Source organism: Python bivittatus, unplaced genomic scaffold, assembly GCF_059951505.1.
Source record: "Python bivittatus isolate LINGU-HERP-01145 unplaced genomic scaffold, Pbiv_v1 ctg000400_np1212, whole genome shotgun sequence".
NCBI classification, from domain to species: Eukaryota; Metazoa; Chordata; class Lepidosauria; order Squamata; family Pythonidae; genus Python; species Python bivittatus.
In genome coordinates this window covers 9,223,698-9,242,704 of record NW_028277073.1, presented here as the reverse complement: position 1 = coordinate 9,242,704, position 19,007 = coordinate 9,223,698, and the positions used below count along the sequence as shown (strand labels likewise).

The 19,007-nt window shown below is 37.6% G+C and overlaps 1 protein-coding gene across 6 annotated transcripts in view; it reads right to left on the bottom strand.

The window, feature by feature from the left end:
* PCDH15 (protocadherin related 15) overlaps positions 1-19,007 on the bottom strand; it is a 435,688-nt gene that overhangs the window by 254,654 nt on the left and 162,027 nt on the right. For all 6 annotated transcript variants that reach the window (XM_088144402.1, XM_088144401.1, XM_088144400.1 and 3 more), the window contains exon 6: positions 1,215-1,334. In XM_088144402.1, the coding sequence (XP_088000528.1) occupies positions 1,215-1,334 (120 nt within the window). The remainder of the gene's footprint in view (positions 1-1,214; positions 1,335-19,007) is intronic.

Here is a 19,007-nt window from a genome sequence, read left to right as displayed (position 1 = left end):
GGGGTTGATGTTCTAGAGGGCAGGTGCCAGGGCAGAAAAGGCTGTCCTCCTGGGTCCTGACAGGTGACACTCTCTTGCAAATGGAACCCAGAGCATGCCTCTCCTGCCGGATCTAACAGGACAGGTAGAAGATATTGGTTAAATTAATCTACTTTGAGACCTCTCTAGCCTGCCTGATTCTATGGGATAAATTTACATCTTCATGGATAACTGGAATAATAACTTAAATTTCTGTGGGTTTTCTACTCACCTTCTAAGCTCATTTGGCTTTGAAAGAGCCTCAATGGAACTGAAACAGTGGATCATAGACCATAGATTATGGACAGAAAGATTTAAGTTTCAGCCCAAAATTGTATAGCACAATCTTATTTAGAAAGCTCTTCTCAGCAGCTTGTTACTTTACCAACATTCTTTGTCAAGTGCAAATAAGACTTTTTACATTAGCTAGATTCAGTATGCTGCCTTCATGACTATTGGGAGAGGAATTTAACTCCATCCTTTTGTTAGAAGGTCTCTGACCTTGTTTGCCCATGTCCTTCTTCACTACACCTTCTATTCAGTCTGGCACAGGGACTTAGTTATGCCCTAACTAACATGATCCTTCAGAATATGATCTTATCCTTATTATTTTAAAAGATATGTCATTGACAATCTCCAGAAGAGTGACCAAATTTAATTCATTCATCATAGTGTATGATTAAAACATCTTACACCAAACTTAATGAATCCCTTTGTTCAAAAATGGAAGTACTTTGCTATTTCCCATCATTACCTCTTTTAACAGCCAGTTTGGTATAGTGGTTAAAAGCATTGGACTGGAAAACTGGACATGAGTTCTAATCCCACCTTAGGCAAGGAGGTCAGCTGGGAGACTTTGGGCCTGTCATTCTCTCTCAGTCCTAGGAAAAAGATACTGGCAAGCTACTTCTGAAAGATGTTGCCAAGAAAACTATAGGGACTTGTTCCTGTAGTCACCAGGAGTCAGAATTGATTCAAAGAACCACATCACTTCTTCTAAGAATATTGCCTTGTCCATCCATAGCAGTCAGACAAAACCTGAGTTGAAAATACATTACAAAAAATGGTACACAACTCTTTCAAAGGATGTATAAATTAATAAAAGAATAAATTATGTAAACTCAATGAATTGTATTTTATTTTTGTTTCTTATTTCTTTCAACAATATATATTTACTGAAAATAAATTTCACATACTGGATCGCCGGGATTGTATTGGATGACGTACTCTATCTGGCCATTGGGACCATCATCTATGTCTGTGGCACCCCTGTTCCCAGAGAATCCTGTAAAGATGGTGGTTCCAACTGGTGTTAACTGAAACAACAAACATAAGATTCATGATTAAAAATCCTTGAAGGAAAGCCCAAATTCTGTATCCAAATGTTCCAAAGAATGCTGACAACTCTCCCAGTTGAAACAAGATTGTCAATAGCCATTTATAACTTAAATATACAGTACAGTATCCTTGAGGAAAAACAACTAAAAAAGCAAATAGGGAGAAAAATAGGAAGATGTGCTTTACTTAAAAATGACTCAGTTGCATTGCTTAGCTTACAAAAAATATACACATTTAAAAGGACAAGGTTAATTACCACAAACTTCCATTTTCCCACCCAAGCTAGTCATAGATAAGGCTTCATGGAGGAAAAAGGCACTCAGATTTAAACTTGCAAGGTAGCTGATACTAATAAGATAATGTGACCTTATCTTAGGCCTCCTAATTACAATTATTTAATCACCTCTCAGAGATGGGAACATGGATCAGCCTTTTGAACTACAATTTTCTGCAACTTTCACCATTGGTCATACTAACTAAGGTTGCTGGGAGTTGTAATTCATTAATATTGAATCAAAAAATCATAGATCTGAAAGGGACCATTTAGGCCATCAGTTCCAACCCTCTGTTCAGTTTAGGAATTGTGTGTAAAGCATTGTCAGGAGATGGCTAGAAAGCCTCTGCTTTGACCACTTGCAGTGAACAGAACCCACTGTCTCTCTAAGTACTTGATTCTGTCATCAAACTGCTCTTATAATAAGAATATTCTCCTTAGCATTCTCCTGGAACAAGTCCATTAATCTGTGTCATCCACTCTGGGACAACAGAGAATAAGCCATGGCCTTCTTTGGAGTGATAATCCTGAAAAATGTGAATATACCAAATTTTCTCAGTCTTAATCCTTCCCAAGTGCAGTGTCCAAAATTGAACTCAGTTCCTGAGATGAGGTCAGGCAAATGCAGAATAGAAGGAACATATTACTTCCCTTAATTTGGAAATAATGTTCTATTGATGCAATCTACATCCGCTGTTTTGCAGCCATGTTACCCTCATATTCAGTTTGTGAATAACTACAATCCCAATAGCCTTTTAAGAGATATTGTTGCCAAGCCAGGTATGTTCTATCATATGCTTGTATGCTTGATTAATTTTTCCTAAGTGAAGAATTTTACATTTTCAGCTCATTGTCCAAGTTCGTTTTGATATATGAGATAGGTCTTATAGGTTGATTTCAGTTTCCATCCGTTATCAACTTTCCTCTCATCTGGTAATCTGAAAAGCTTTCCCTCTATTTCACTGTATCTGGAGGGCCACATTCCTGTCCTTGCTTCTTTGAAAAACATTATCCATAGGAAATTTTTGGATATAGAAAAATTTAAAATCATACCCCACAACTATCAACTTCCCCACATAAATATTTAATATTTAAAATGGCACCTAGAAAGTGCTTATTAGAAAGAATTTTATCTGTTGTGCCAGCAGGGCCAAAGAAACTTTCGTTTTCTGAATCCCAAGGCGGCCATAATAAACTAAGATGAATTACATCAGTGGAAACATGTCTATCTCTATACACATTTTGCAAAGATAAGAACTCTGTAAGATATACAGTATGTAAGACTCAGAGTTGCTCTGAGTCTTACTTGCTTTCTTTTCTTTTTTAACTTTTTATATCCCATTTTCCATTTTTCCTTCACCACAATCTATTGTCTCTTTCTTTCTACTGTTACATAAAAATTACACAACAAATTCAGTAACAAATTCAATGGAACATATAGAGGATACTGATGTGCTTTGCTTTTATTCTTGTTCCTTGGCAAGTCAAGACACTAACTCTTATTTTGAAAACAAACATAATAAAGCTTAGGAATAGAGTGAAGTGTGTTTGCCAATGGTCCTTTGGAAAAATGTTGAAAGTGCATTGCTTATTTTTCAAAAAGCCAGTTATCATTACCCATACTGGGGGACAATTGTTTGCTTACCACTGGCTTTTGGCAGTAGATAAAGAGAAAAACATTTTCACATTTAAGGCAAACAATAGGTAGAGACACTTCTTTTTTTTCAAATAACTTTATTAGATTTTAAGATAGAAAGATTAAAAACTACAAAAACTAATATTTAAGATAGTGAGTAAAGAAAGAAAGAAGAATGAAAAAGAAGAAAAGGAACAAAGTCAAAAATGCATAAAGAAAAAGAAAAAGGAAGAAAGAGAAATACAAGAAAGAATGACTTCCAAATTTCCTTGCAACAGATATAAGTATACATTTACATCAAACTCTTACTCTAAGTTCACAAAATAACTTTCATTTTTTCTATTGCCCACTATTTTTCTAATCATCAGATCCATATATTATAATTTCACTTTTTTCTCTTTCACGCAAAAAGTCCAAAAAAGTCTTCCAATTAGCATCAAAATTACTCAATGTCTTTTCTCTAATCAAAACTGACAGTCTTGCCATCTCAGCCAACTCCATCAACTTCACCATTCATTATTCCACTGTAGGTAATGTCAAATCTTTCCACTTTTGTGGATATAAAAGACTCACTGCTATTATCATAAGTAGAAACAAAGTTCCATGAGTTTTTCCCAGCTGTTTGTCTGTCAATATGTAGAGTGACTTCTGACATTTCTCCCCTCCCTCTTTCTTCTGCAGTTCTAATTAATTAGTTAATGGTTTTCATAACTATACCCCATGGAGATTATTATTATATGGTCATCACATAAAAGTTCTTGGTTTCACAAATCAGATGAAGAACTTAAAAATGATTTAAGAACACAGTTATTTGAGACATTAATACTGATTAAATATATATAAGAACAGAGGTCTTGTGTTGATGTCTTAGCTTAACTAAGTTAGTGTTGATGAAAAGAAAAAGAAGTAGCAGAGCTATTAGTAGAACCATCTTGCCTTAGCTTGATTTTGATAAAGGGTGGCAGCTTTTATAAAACAGTTATTTAGAGAAGGAAAGTGGTAAGTTCACTAGTGCTCGCTTCGGCAGCACAGATACTAAATTGGTAAGTTCACTAGAGCAAATAGGAGAGGAATTTCCCAACTTAGGATCTGAAAAGTTCCAGAACAAGTCCTACAGCTCCAGAATAATAGATGAGCTGTTGAGCAAAATGCTGAAAAGTAGGGAAAACTGATGGCTGTTATATTAAAACTGAAGCTTAATGGTTTTGATATACAATTCTTATAGGGAATCCTTAAGAATGGACCTTAAGAACAAATCCTCCACTAGGAAAACATTGTTTGTTTTAGAAAAACTGTAATTCATAGTCCTCAAATGGTAATATTATTTTTATTATTTAAATATATATAGTTTCACATATATCACACATACTTCTCCCTATCACCTTTCTAGATAATAACCTGGAAGGGAAACTATTTTATCACCTGTTATTGCCTTAGAAATATTTGTAAGTGAATGTAGTTTAATATCTTACCTTCAAATTAGTTTTTAGGTAATCAGCAAGCTGGTTCATGTACACCAAGTTCTATCTTCCATGTTTCATAATTTGATGAAAAATTCCTAATTTATTTTGAGTAAATACACAAACTTCCTCAATTAAAATATACTTATGATTATATCATAAAACACTTACTTATGCAACTCGTTGCTTCATATTAGTGTCACGAAATGCAATATATGAATCCTATTTTGAAGACCCTAACCAAAAGTTGCTGGTTTTCTTCCTTGACTCAGTACTGTCTCAATCAATTGTATTTAAAACATCTTTAAAGATACATAGTGTTCAGAAATGTATAAATGCATGTGACAGTGGTAATGTCATTTAATTTTGGAAATCAGAAAAAAAAAATATCCAGCAAATGCTATGGAAGGATTAAAACTCTACATAAAGCAGCAGAGGAAAGCTGAACCACTTCAGATCAATTCAAACCTTTATTATGGTCAAATGACCAGAAGTCAAATACAGATAAAACAAATTAGATATGTATGCTGGTATGTATGTGTATGCACACACACAAAAGGGTGTGCGTGTGTATCTATACTTACAAGTCTTATAGACAATTTATTATATAAATTACATTAAATGTTTAAATTGGTTGCCATTTTCTTTTAAACATTTATTTACTCATTTAATGCATGACAGTCCTTTTTTTAAAAGAAGTTTTTATTGAAGAAATTTTTAACAAGGTAAAAACAATACAAATATTAGAAAAGAAACAAAAGAAAACAAAGAATAGTGAATGAAGAAGAAGAAGAGGAGGAGGAGGAGGAGGAGGAAGAGGCGGCGGCAGCAGCAGCAGCAGCAGCAGCAGCAGCAGCAGCAGCAGCTTCCAATCTTTTTGTCAGCAGTTATAAATGCATTTATATTTGACTCTCTCTCTCTAAGGTTACATCATGATTTCCTTCTTTCCATAAGCTACCCTTTCTAATCTTCAAACCCATAAATCACAAGTTCATTTTTCTCTTTTTTCAGCAAAAAGTCCATAAGGGGTTTCCAGTCACTGGCAAATGTAGTTGTTGATCTTTCTCTAATCAAACAAGTTAATTTTGCCATCTCTGCGAGTTCTGTCAAATTCACCAACCATACCACTGTTGTGGGCACAGGTAGTCCTCGACTTATGACCATTTGTTTAACAAGCATTTGAAGTTATGATGGTGCTGAAAAAAGTGACTTACGACAGGTCCTTGCACTTAGGACTGTCACAGTGTCCCTGTGATCATGTGATCAAAATTCAGGTGCTTGGCAACCAGCATATATTTATGACGGTTTCAGGGTCCTGGGGTCATGTGATTGTCATTTACAATCTTCCCAGGGGGCTTATGACAAGCAAAGTCAATGGGGAAGCTGGACTCGCTTAATGACTGTGTGATTCATTTAACAACCATGGTGATTCACTTAATGACCATGGCAAAAAAGGTTGTAAAATTGGATGTGACTCACTTAATGACTGCATCGCTAGCAATGTAGTTCCAGTCCTAATTATGGTTGTAAGTTGAGGACTACCTGTATTTAAGGGCTTTCCATTTTTGTGCACATAATAGTCTTGCAGCAGTAATCATATATATGAATAATCTTCCATGGCTCTTTTCTAATTTACTGTCCATTAATCCCAGTAAGAAAAGTTCTGGTTTCAGCTGAATGCTGATCTTTAAAATTCTTTGTATCATTATATGTATTTGAACCCAGAAATTTCTGGCTTTTTACAAGTCCACCGGGCATGATAAAATGACCCTTCATGTTGTCCACATTTCCAACATAAATTTGAAGTACCTGTATACATTCTAGGCAATTTTTCTTGAGTCATATGCCAATGATACCTCATTTTTATAAAAAAACTCTTTTAGGTTACAACATAATGTAAATTTCAATCCTTTTAACTACATATTTTCCTACTATTCCATCAGTATATTGTGACCAAAGTTCTTAGCCCATTTTATCATACAGTCTTTCACTTGTTCTTCTTCCATTTCAAATTTTAATAGAAGTTTATACATTTTAGCAATTACATGTTCCTCATTTGTACATAGTTCAATCAAATTCTGTCTTCTGCTGCTAAATTCCAAGTGTCCTAATATCTACCTTAAATCTTTCTCTTAACTGTGCATACAAAAACCATTGAAAACTAAATCCCTCTGCAGCCAATTGCTCTTTTGATTTCATCTACTATTCTCCATTTTCCTGTTCTAACAACTCCCGATGTGTTAACCATTTTCCTTTACCTACTATTTCTTTCCTGTAAAATGCATCTTGTGCTGAGACCCATAAGGGCATTTTCGGAAGCAGTCTGGGTTTATATCTGTTCCATAGTCTCAATATGGCCCTTCTAATATAATGATTTTTAAAATCTATATTAACCTTAACTTTATCATACCATAGAAAACCATGCCATCTGAACCTCAGATCATGCCCTTTTAATTCGAAAATTCTCTTATTTCTCAGCAAAACTCACTCTTTTATCCAGACTAAGCAGCAGGCTGCAAAATACAATTTCAAATCAGGTAGTCCCATTCCTCCTTGTTCCTTTGCAGCCTGAAGTATTTTATATTTAACTCTTGGTTTTTTCTCTTGTCATACAAACTTAGATATATCTTTCTGCCATCATTTAAATTGTAAATCAGTTGTCATAATAGTTATTGTCTGAAACAAAAATTTAATTCTTGGCAAAACATTCATTTTTATCATAGAAATTCTCCACAACATTTACAATTGTAATTTCTCCCATCTTAACATGTCCTTCTTGACTTCATTCCATGTTTTAACATAATTATTCTGATATAACATACAATTCATGTTAGTCACAGTGATACCCAAGTATTTCACTTTTTCTCAATCTTAAAGCCAATTTTTTCAATCAATTCCATTTGTTTTTCCATTTTTATATTCTTTCTTAACATCATCTTTTGTTTATTAATTTTAAAATCAGCTAACACCCCCAAATCCTTTAGTTTTTCCATTAATATTTCTATTCCTTCCAGAGGATCTTCCAAAATTATCACCAGGTCATCAGCCAACACCTGTAATTTATATATTTCTCTTTTAATCTTCACTCCAGCAATTCTCTCATCTCATCTTATATCTCTGTTCAACACTTCCAAAGCTAAAATAAATAGCAATGGTGACAAGGAGCATCCTTGTCTAGTCCTTTTCTGTACCTCACAGGGTTTTGTTAATTCTCCATTCACAATTATCTGTCCTTTTGTGAGACATAAATCAATTTTACCCATTTGATAAAATTCTCGCCAAAGTCCATATCAAAATTTTAATCAAAAAAGTCCAGTTGAAATTGTCAAAGGCCTTTTCTGCATCAAGAAAAATCAAGGCTGCTTCCTTTTCATTATGTTGCTCGAAGTATTTCAAAATATCCAGTATATTTCTAATATCCCTCAGCTGTCTTTTAGGTTAAAAACCCACACTGATCTTCATGAATAAAGTCCTGTAAAACCATCTTAATTCTCTCAGCTAAAATCTTCATAAATAAGTTATAATCATTATTCAGTAATGATACTGGGGGATAATTTTTTGATGAAGTCAACTCTTGACTTTCTTTGAACAGTCCTAAGTACGGTAACATTTTATTTGTTAAAAAAAATAATAATAACAAAACATATTGTGATTGGTCTAGAGGGCTTGATGTTTGGTACACCCTGTGTGTGTGTGTGTGTGAAGCACAAAATTAAGCTTCAAAATTAATTTGAAGATCAATGTCCCAGATACGCTGTTTCAGAAAGCCTCCAGCATTTTCAAAGCCTAATTGAAATAAAAGTCCAAGGAAGTAAAGCTTGTCAGAAACTTTTTTTTAGCCTTAAAGTGGCTAAATTTTTTTGACTTAAAGTGATCTCTAAGAACCAGCAGGGCCAGACTCTGAAAGAATGTAGACCTGGCCTTGGGAATGGGGAAGGATTGAGTGAACCATTAAGAGAGGAGTTTCAGAAAAGATTTTTTCAGTCCTAAGAAAGAGGGAAGTGTGAGAAAGAAACTCAAAAGAACCCTGCCTTGATTTTGTTTGGTATAAAATATGGTATGAGCAACTCTCCAACATCACACTGAGAACTACACAGTCTAATAAAAGAATTTCCAAAGAACATACAAGAGGTGCCTACATGGAAATATCTCAGAAGCCCTCAACAGGCATCTTCTACCTTCTTCCCAAAGCACAGAAACCAGGCAATGCAGGCCATTCTATTGCCTCAAGCACTGGGACTATCACAACTGGAATATCAAGTTTCATGGATGTCTTCAGATATTATGCCATCAATATTCCCAGCTACATAAGAGATACCACAGACTTCCTAAACTCCATAGGCAATCTCCCTTATACTACCACCATAGCCATCATGGATGCTGAGGCACTATATACCAATTTCCCTGCCAAACCTGAACTTCAAGCAATCAAGAACATCATGGCTGATGCCAAAACAGCATGCATTGCCATCAGATGGTGTGACTTTATATTCAGCCATAATTGCTTCACCCTTGGCAACAACATGTACCTGTAAATCAGTGGTATAGTCATGGGCAGCCATGGCTTATCAATATTCCAACATCTATTAAAGTCTGTAAATGTCTTAGACCAAGGGAGAGAAAGAATAACCATATTATTAGCATGATGGGGAATGGGCAACTGTCTGTGAAGTACAGGGATTGAAATCCTGCTTTGGTTAGAGTGGTGATCATTGAGTTGACATATATAGTGAAAAGAAGAGGAGCCGAGACGTAGGCCTGATTCACTTTTTTTCTGGATGAGAATATTTGCAGAAAGGTGGCCATTACTCTGGATCTAACTTGTGTGACAACATTGGGATGCACCATCTTGATTAGACAGAGTAGCCTCCAGTCTATGGATGACCGAGACAGCTTCCACCAGAGCCTTTCTCTGGATATGAAATCAAATGCTGATTTTAGCTCAATAGAAGCAGCATATAAGGAGCAGGGGTATGTGTATGTATATTACTTTGCCAAAAACTGCAGGAGGGCATATTGATCCATGGTTGATCTGCCCTCCTTAAAGCCTGCCTGTTCATCAGTGAGGAATTTCTCCTGTTCTAACCAATTGAGAAGCTTGTAAAATAGGAAGTGGGTATGAGGTTTAGAAGAGTGATTGGAGGGTTACTGGAAAGGTCCTTACTATTACCTTGTTTAAACAGTGGATCAGTAATAGAATGGGTGCAGTCTTCAGGCTTATGAAAGTTATCACTGATATGGGTAAATAAGGAGGCCAGAGGAAAGGCGCACCAGTCAGCAACACTTTTTAACAATTCAGTGGATTTCAAATCACTGCCAACAGCTTTACTATTTTTTAGTTGATTAATCAATTTGTTTTCATCTGGGAGACTGGTGGTCAAAGATGAATATTACCTAGCAAACTATGTTGAAATGAAAAGCTGATGGAAGGGGAATCTGTATAATTGGCTATAAAACTTTACCCACTTCTTTAATGGAATCTTAGCTTCTGGCCAGCATGACCTATTAGTTGAGATGCTTGCAATCATCTTCCAAAAGAGAGTATGATTTTTGTCTCTTGTAGCTTGGAAAAGTCATTCCCAGTTGCTTTGTGTGTATATTTGTTTCTTTCTTTTCATTAGGTTTTTATAGCTTCCCTTAAGATCTAGAAATCCATTCCTAGTGACAGGTCAATTACTAGATTTATAACATTGAAAAGCTGCCACTAAACCTGCCCTGGCTTGTAAACAGGTCAGATCAAACCAGAGTTTCTGTCTGGAGTGTGGAGGTTTACTCATGCTGTTGTGTGGATAATGACCTCTGAAACTTGTGTGTCATTGTGTTATACATAATAAAAACCTCTGCAGAATTTGAGCTCTCAGTCAGGAGCTTTTGGAGCTCAAGGATCCGATCCGAGGCAAGAATTAGTTGTCATTCTAACTAAAACTCTTGCCATTTTGTCAGACCTTCTAATCCTTGGGAGGTAATCATCAATCAGGACAACATCTACTCCCCTATTTAATATTTAATATACGGATATTGAATCTTCTGGCGATGCTTCTTAAGGGCCATATGCTAGGTTCATGCCCTGATCACTGGAGTGGAACACCTGGGCTCTGGGGTGGCCTTCTGTTTGGGAAACATGGCTGTTGAACTGAGTAAAAGGCTTTGTCAGTGAAGCTGAGGCTGGCATTCAAGTCACTTGCTAATAAGAGGCCAGCTTTTGGATAACCTCAGGTGAGCTGTGTCAGGTAATTCCTGGTATTTGTTGAGGGTTGGTATTTGTTGAGGAAAGCAAACCTGGTATTTGTTGAGGAAAGCAACTTACAAGGAGGAAAGTAAACATTTATTAAGAAATCATGTTCTGCTGAGTTAACCCTAGAGGCTAATGCCTTTTTCTCATCTGCCTCCAGCTGAGAAATTGGGAACAGCAGAATATTTAATATAAAAGTACAGATGCTTCCTTAAGGCTGAACCTCTGTATCAACAGAAACAGTATTAGGAAAGTGAACCAATTAGTCTTGCAATAATGGGGGCTCTAGAGACCAAATCTCCCGTAACAAAATGAAATCATATTTACTAATTAAGTCTAAAAAATATGGATCATCTCTTTTGGAGTTCCAGCCAGCAGTGTTCCAGGAAAAGGGGCCCTTTTGGCCTTTGCTCGATCAGCTGGAAGATTGATTATGATATTGGATCAACTAAGGGGAAGGTCTTTCTTGATAGGTTGAGATAGTTGAGCAGGCAATATAGTCCAATAGTAGAACATGTGGTTAGAAGTCTTCCAGGATCTGTTTGAAAAAGGAGGAAGTAGGAAGACCCAGGTCATGGTGTATCAACTGAGAAGCCAAGCCTGAGGAAATAAAATGTTAGGGTAGATCAGATGGTAAATATTACCAACAGGATCCTCAATAAGATCAGGTGGAAGGCTGAAGGCAGTATTGGTTTCTTGGGAATAATTCATCTTCCTTTCAAAGATTACAATAAGAGAGGGGCAGGCATCTTATGTGAAGGTTAGACGATATGGCCATTTGGGCATCTTTCTCAAGATCCTTGATACATGTCAAAAAATCATGTCCTTGTTTGATGGTCTTTTCTCTGTTGTCATTAGTTGTGTATTGTAGACAAAATCATTCTTTGTTTATGCACACTAAAGAGGCAAAGGGCTTTGCTGTCTCCTGAATTAATTGCATTGTTTCTGTAAGCTTCAATTTTAGATAAAATCTCTGACTGTCCATCTTTGGCCATTGTACTGCAGGAGTTAATCAGTTCACTTTTGACCAGGCCCAGTAATGTTTCCTAATGCTGTTGGAATGTTTGGATACACTTCTTTACTGTCAAGAATGGAGGTAAGACAGAGGAAGTGTGGTAGCTGCCAAATTGGACACAATATTTTGGAGTGAATGAGCTGATGCAATATTGTCTAAAACAGATGTCATATCTAGATCGATAAACACCTGAATGGGGAGATTCCAAAAGATTTCAGAAAGGAACTCATTTTTAATAGCATTGATGGTACTAATGAGTTAGTGAAAAAAAAATGGAGCTTTTTTCTGTCATTCATATTAGGAAGCCAATTAATCTGCACAATATCAATGGTGTAGAGCTGGCAGCAAAGCAACTTGCTTAGAGAAAAATGAACAGAGCCTCTAGTAGCCTATCTTCCTGCAATAATATTGTTATTAAGAACAGACAAAACTATCTGTTGATAAGTAAGGGAAAAAACCTGTTTATGATCTGGGTTTGCGTAAGCACTGATTTTCTGCTTTCACCCCACCTCTCTGGCATAGGAGCTCTGTGAAAGTAATCTGCTTTCCTTATCTTTATCCCTTGGAGAGAGTCTACATGAGCATCAAATGTTTTCTTAGGTTGTCAATTTAAACAGAAATAGTCAATAATGCTCAAACAGAACTATAACAGTCTGGGCAGAAAAGAAGGCAATATTTAATTAAAACATATGAGGAAGGTTTTACTTAGTTCATCAGCCAGAAACTCATTAGGGGACTAGGTTCAGATACTACCTCTGTGGTGGGTAGCACACTTATCAGATACAATGCTTTCCTAAATGTCATCACTCCAGAGGAATCCATTGTCTTCCTTTAAGAGAGAGGACCCCAATGCTTCATTAGATTGCTGGGAAAAGACCTTGAATCTATTCTCAAATTCACAGGCTTCCAGGAGATAAAATCTTCCATAGAAGTCTAGTGAGAAGCTCATTTATCTTTAGTTGGTAAAGGCTGATTTCAGGCTTCCAGGGTTGGTTCTATGCCTCTTTTTTTCTCCATAACACTAGGAACCTTTGAGTTGCAGGGCAGAGTTTTAGGTTTGTATGATAGGTAAAATATTGAAGTAGGGTGAGAAAAAATGAACTAAAGATAGGATACAATAAAATAAAGGGTTCAGGAAATAATCACTAAAAGCCAACTAAAACAAGTGCTTCAGTAGGGCTTACTGATGGGACTGCTCCTCCAACACCATCTTGAAGGGGAAAAATGCTAATATCATCATGGCTGACCTAAAATAATACTTTCTCAATTCTTACTCCCTTGAAGCCCCTCCTTTACTTGAGACTCATTGATGACATTTTCATCATTTGGACTCATGGAAATGAATCTTTCATCAAATTTCATCATGATCTCAACAGCTTCCATCCTACCATCAACATCAGCCTCAGTTTCAACCTATATTTAGAACAGATCGATTTTCTTGGTTTACAGTAAAACTACATAATGTACCACATTATACTGGACACCTATAGGTCATCATGCATATTAATGTGTTTGCAGCTACACCCAGAACATGCTACCAAATCTATAATCTGTAGCCAGACTCTGTGCTACAAATGCATTTGTTCTGACTCATTTGACAGAGATACTCAACTGATGGAATTAAATCAGGCATTCAGGAGACTGAACTATCTATCCAAAGAGATCAATAGACAAATCAATATAGCTACATCAATTCCCAGCGAGGACCTATTAAAAGACAGACTGCTGAAACAGAACAACAGAATACCACTGATTGTCATCTACAACTCACAGCTCAAAGCACTCAAATTCATTACTAATAAGCTATTGCCTATACTGAACAATGACACTGTACTTCCTCAGGCATTGGTGGCAGGTCCATACTTGCATACAGACAACCATCCAACCTGAATCAGATTCTCACAAGCAACAAGAAACAGCAGGACAATGATGTCAACATGGGAACCAGACACTGCGACAAACCCATACATCTATTATGCCCCCACATCTACCTCAACAGCACCATCATGTACACATACAAGATTAGAGGCACCTTCACATGGTCTTCCTCCAATGTGTTATATGTCATCATTGTCCAGCAAAGCCCCTCTGGATTCTATGTAGAACTTTGTGCAAAAGAATTAAGGACACAAATCTGGCATTAGGTCTCAAAACAAGGGCAAGGAGCCTCCCAGGGCACTCTATGGCAGACCATAGAGTGACTGGTTTGGAAAAATGGGATTTAACCACGCCATTGAGCAAAACATTGTTGAACTCACATATATCAACAGGTTTCAGTCAATCTCAGAGGGTCTCAACAAACCCAAGGGATTTTTAAGCACATTATAATTGTTAATTGATAAGGTACTTGATGAGGTACTTGTAATCCGTACAAATGTAATCTGCATCTGCATAACCAAGCTGTAATTCCCTTCCTTTCCCCCCATACCTTTCCCAATCACTTTAGTCCAATTTAAAACCTACATGGTCTAGGCTCTGTATGCATCTGATGAAGTGAATTGCAGCTTGCACAAGCTTATGCCTGTTTAATGAAATGGTAATAAAACTGTTAGTCATAAAAGGTGCTATTAGACTTCTTCTGAGTTTTTGCCACTGTAGACAGCACAGCTCTCCTCCTACAGTGCCCAGGATGAAGGACTCTCTTTGCTTCATCCTTGCTGGACCTACAGTTGCAGGTGCCACACAACAGGAGGCAAGGAGCACTTTTCAGCTGTGTCTAGCCCTTCTTCTTCACATTATCAGATGGATACTGAAGAGTCCCAACAAGAATGAAACTGGTCAGTAGCTAATATAACATCTAAAGCTATATAATCCCCTGCCTTAAGGGGATCAGTCATGAGCCCCAGACCAATAAAAATCCCCCAAACTGTCCAGTATGGGAGCATATAGAAAAAAGGAAGGCATATCTGAATAGCTGCTAAAATCTGAACTTTATATAAGTCATAACTTTACTGTAGGACAGACTTAAATCAGGTCAGCCCCTGGAACAGCCCGGTTTTAATGGTTTTCCTAATCCCCAACAGGATTGATATGGTCAATGCATTTACAGATTATGAGACCTGCATTGAAACCTGTATAGTGTTCTCACTATAGACTGCAGGAAGGAAGGCAGAGGAGGAGATCAGTCTAGGTGAGAAAAGACAACACAACCCAGAGGTGAGATCTGTGGGAAGAAAGCATTTCAAAGAGATTCCACCTTTATTAACTCACTATAAATCTGGGTGAGAATTTACTCTTACAGTTTTCAAGTTTCTGTTTTCATCCCAGAACTAGCATGAAAGATACCCTCCTGAAATCTGTGTGGTTGGGTATCCTTGGTCTTCCCAGCTATGTGGAACCTGACATATAGAAAAGTCAATGTTTTCCTTTTAGTCTGTAAGAACTGCTGATCACTGCCCCATGCGCTGAAAAAGAAATTTACTGCCTTTCAGGAAAATGTCAAGAAAGGCATTTAGCCACCCGCATGGTGAATGAGTGAACTGCAAATAGCAGTTCAGCCAAACAGCTGTTAGATCCTTCCTGCAAGGAGGGAAAAGGGCTTCCTATTTCACAAAACTATCTTCCTCAGCACTGGCATATTTCATTTCTTGTCTTTAGCCCCAGCTCAGAGCGCTACCACGACAGAGACACAACCTGCAGCAGCTTTGTTTGGTTTTTCTTCCTAGCAGAAAACAAAGAAAGCCTAGCTGAAACTGCCATTAGAAAGAACATTTGCTTATAAAACTTGTGGATCATTGATTCTCTATACTAGAAGAGTAAAAATAGCAGCCCTGAACTCTCCTCTATCGCTTGGAAAATTCCCCGTGAAAATAAATATTGGGCATATTCGCATATGGTGATTCAGAACCCTGTTTTCACATAATTTTTCAGAATTATAGCCATTTAAATGTATGGAATATATTGCTAAGAGTTGTTGGGTTTTGGCGGGTTGTTTTATATATGAATGTATACTTTGATACATTTAAATGTAAATTGCTTAGCATTTGGAAATAATCATTGGTCCACATCATTCTTGAAGTAATTCAAGCACCTCAGCCTACAACTTGAATAAAATACATTTTCCTATCTAATAATCATCTAGCAGATATTTCCCCTTCATTTTGTTTTGGACAAGGAGTTCTGTTTCTCTCTCAAGCAGAAGTAAAGCTGGGCAGTGATGAATTGCATAATTGTTGCTATCAAGCTGATAGAACAGGGAAGTTTAGATATTATCTCAAGAACTGTTGAGCTTGATAAAAGTAAGTAATTTCACAGTCTCACTTGTAATATTCTTAAGGACCAGAATAGATATTTCTTCCTTGGAAGAACAGAACCTTCTTCCAAGCAGAAGTTAAAATTGTCAGGTGGACAAACTACAGCTGCAGAAAAGCTGTTTCTTTATGTGTGCATTAAGAAATCACCTTGTGTGTGTCTGTGTGGATATCTATGGAAGGAATTGCTCAGTAGCTCTACAAATGTTGGGAAACTTCAGAGGATTCTTCCAGAAGTGAAATGATGGTGCCAAAAATCAGAGGAGTCTTCCATATGTGAAATCAGACATCGTTGCTGATTGCTTTGTTTTTCTATTAAAGCTTCTATGTTCTTGTGACAAAAACAAAAACAAACAAACAAAAAACACCAACAACAAAGTTTTGGAACTTTAGTTTAAAAATTAATCCAAATTGTCTGAAGTATCTGTATTATACAGGTTTTACTGTTCAGGTAGTCCTCAGTTGACGACCACTCATTCAGCAACTGTTTGAAATTGTGACAGTGCTGAATGAGTGGTACTTACAATTCGTCCTTGAAGTTCTGGCCATCATGCCACCCCTGTGGTCATGTGACTGTGATCCAGGCACTTGGCCACTGGCTTACCCTTAAGACAGCTGCAGTGTCCTCTGGTCATGTGATCATGATTTGTAACTTTCCCTGCCGGCTTCCCACAAGCAAAGTCAATGGGAAACCAACAGGGAAGGTTGTAAGTCGCTTCTGCCACTTTTTCTCCCGAGGACCCCCCTACAGAGTATGAGATCCCAGGATCTCATACTCTGTAACATGCTCATGCTGCAGCATCCCCTCCCCAGCCCGTATGCACCCACCACAGAACCCCTGCCTCACTCCATAGAATCCACCAGCCTCCGGCCTGATTGCAAGCTTCCTGGGACTTGCATCTTCCAGCGTGCTTCCCCCCAACTTTGCTTGTGGGAAGCCACCAGGAAGTTGCAAGTCACGGTCATGTTAGGTCCTCACTTAAGGACCTGCAATTTTTGCTTTATGACAGCAATGGGGACTGCTGGGATTGCTGTTGCTAAGCAATGTGGTCATGTGACATCGTGTTTTACAGTCCCAATTTACTGTAGTTAAGCAAGGATACCTGTAAGTTGGTATGCTAGTATAACAGCCAGAGCAGACCATTCCAGGCAAATATTTATTGACTGGACAAGATTGTTGCATCTAGTCAAAAGTGATGGATAGAGACTGGGTTTCGTACTTACTAGAACCTTGTTTGTTTGTTTGTTCTTTTTTAAAAAAGAAAAACAGTCATGCACCAATCAAAACTGAATATGTACTTCATCACAGACTGATTTTCCTACAACTGGACCTTATGCTAAACAGCTATTGAATTAATCTTCTGAACAATATTGGATAAGGAAGCTACTCCTTTTCCACTAAAAAATCTCCTGTTGAGTGAACCCACTTTTTTTTCTCTGAGAAAAACTAAATCCAGCTGTGAAAAGTCTAGGGGATCATCCTGCAAGTATCCTAAAATCCTACAAGCCTTCTCAAGCCTGATTAAGTTTGGTAATAAAGTCTGATGAGTTTTAGTTAGTCAGGCTAATGTTCTATGTTGCTTTAATTACAACTAAGCATTTCTAACTTGCTGTGCTGAATTATTTAATAAATGTATTGAAGTGGGAATTGCAGTGGGAACAGCAACATCAGGAAGAAGGAGCATGAGAAGCTGGAGAAGTACCAGGGCCTGAAGGAGGAACTAGAGAGGATGTGGAAAGTCAAGGCCAAAGTGGTCCCAGTGGTGGTAGGAGCACTCAGGGCTGTGACTCCTAAGCTGGGAGAGTGGCTTAAACAGATCCCAGGAACAACATCCTCTCTGGATGGAGCTCTGCATCCAGAAGAGTGCAGTGCTAGGAACAGCTAATATACTGCGCAGAACCCCCAAATTCCCAGGCCTCTGATAGAGGACCTGAGATTGAGGAAGACACAGACCACCCATGGGGGTGAGAGGGGAATTTTTATTTCATATCCTTGGGAGTGGTGTGCCAGGCTGCTGGGTATATACAGTTAACTGGGTCTTAAGGATAGAAAAGGAAAGTGCTAGACAAGGCCCCCATGCAAAAATTCTTAGGCCTGGATTTCTGTGTGTTCGGGTAGATTTATTTGTAAATAAAGTGAGTGATAGCATCCTATCCAACAGAGCTGGAGATGCAAACAACCCCCTGCTGATTCTCAGTTTTATACAATTTGATGATCAAGAATATAGGTCCAGGTTATATTCTTTAGCCCAGTTGTTCTCCATCTAAAACCCACACACAGTTAAATTACATCTTTGCTGTGTAGCAAAGTAAGTAGCCCCAAAGACACAGAAAAAATAAACTCTGTTAGCCAAGACAGATTTGTGATTACTAGTGAGGCTTCCCAGATGTAACGCTACCAGATCCAGGCTGCAAAAATCCAGATGATCGCAAGAGAATTAGATATTTCTGTTCTTTTTGCTGCCATCTAGTGATTGTCTGTATTTTCGCAATCTGGATCTGGTCACCAGTTGACAATGAGGAAGGGGAGGTTCAATAATAGAACATAAGTTTTAAATTAAACATTTCCTATGCTCAATCCTTGACAATGTTAGAGCTGAGAAAAAAAATCTAAAGCTGAGAAAAAAAACCTTTCAGAAAATCTGGAGTGCTGCAGCCAGTGAGTGACGCAGAGAGGGAAATGCAATCTGCCTCAAGGGTAGAACAGATCCCATATTTTCCAGTGGTCATGGTTTTAGGAAGGATAGCCTCTCTCCTGCCTCTAGGCCAACCTTCACCTCTCAG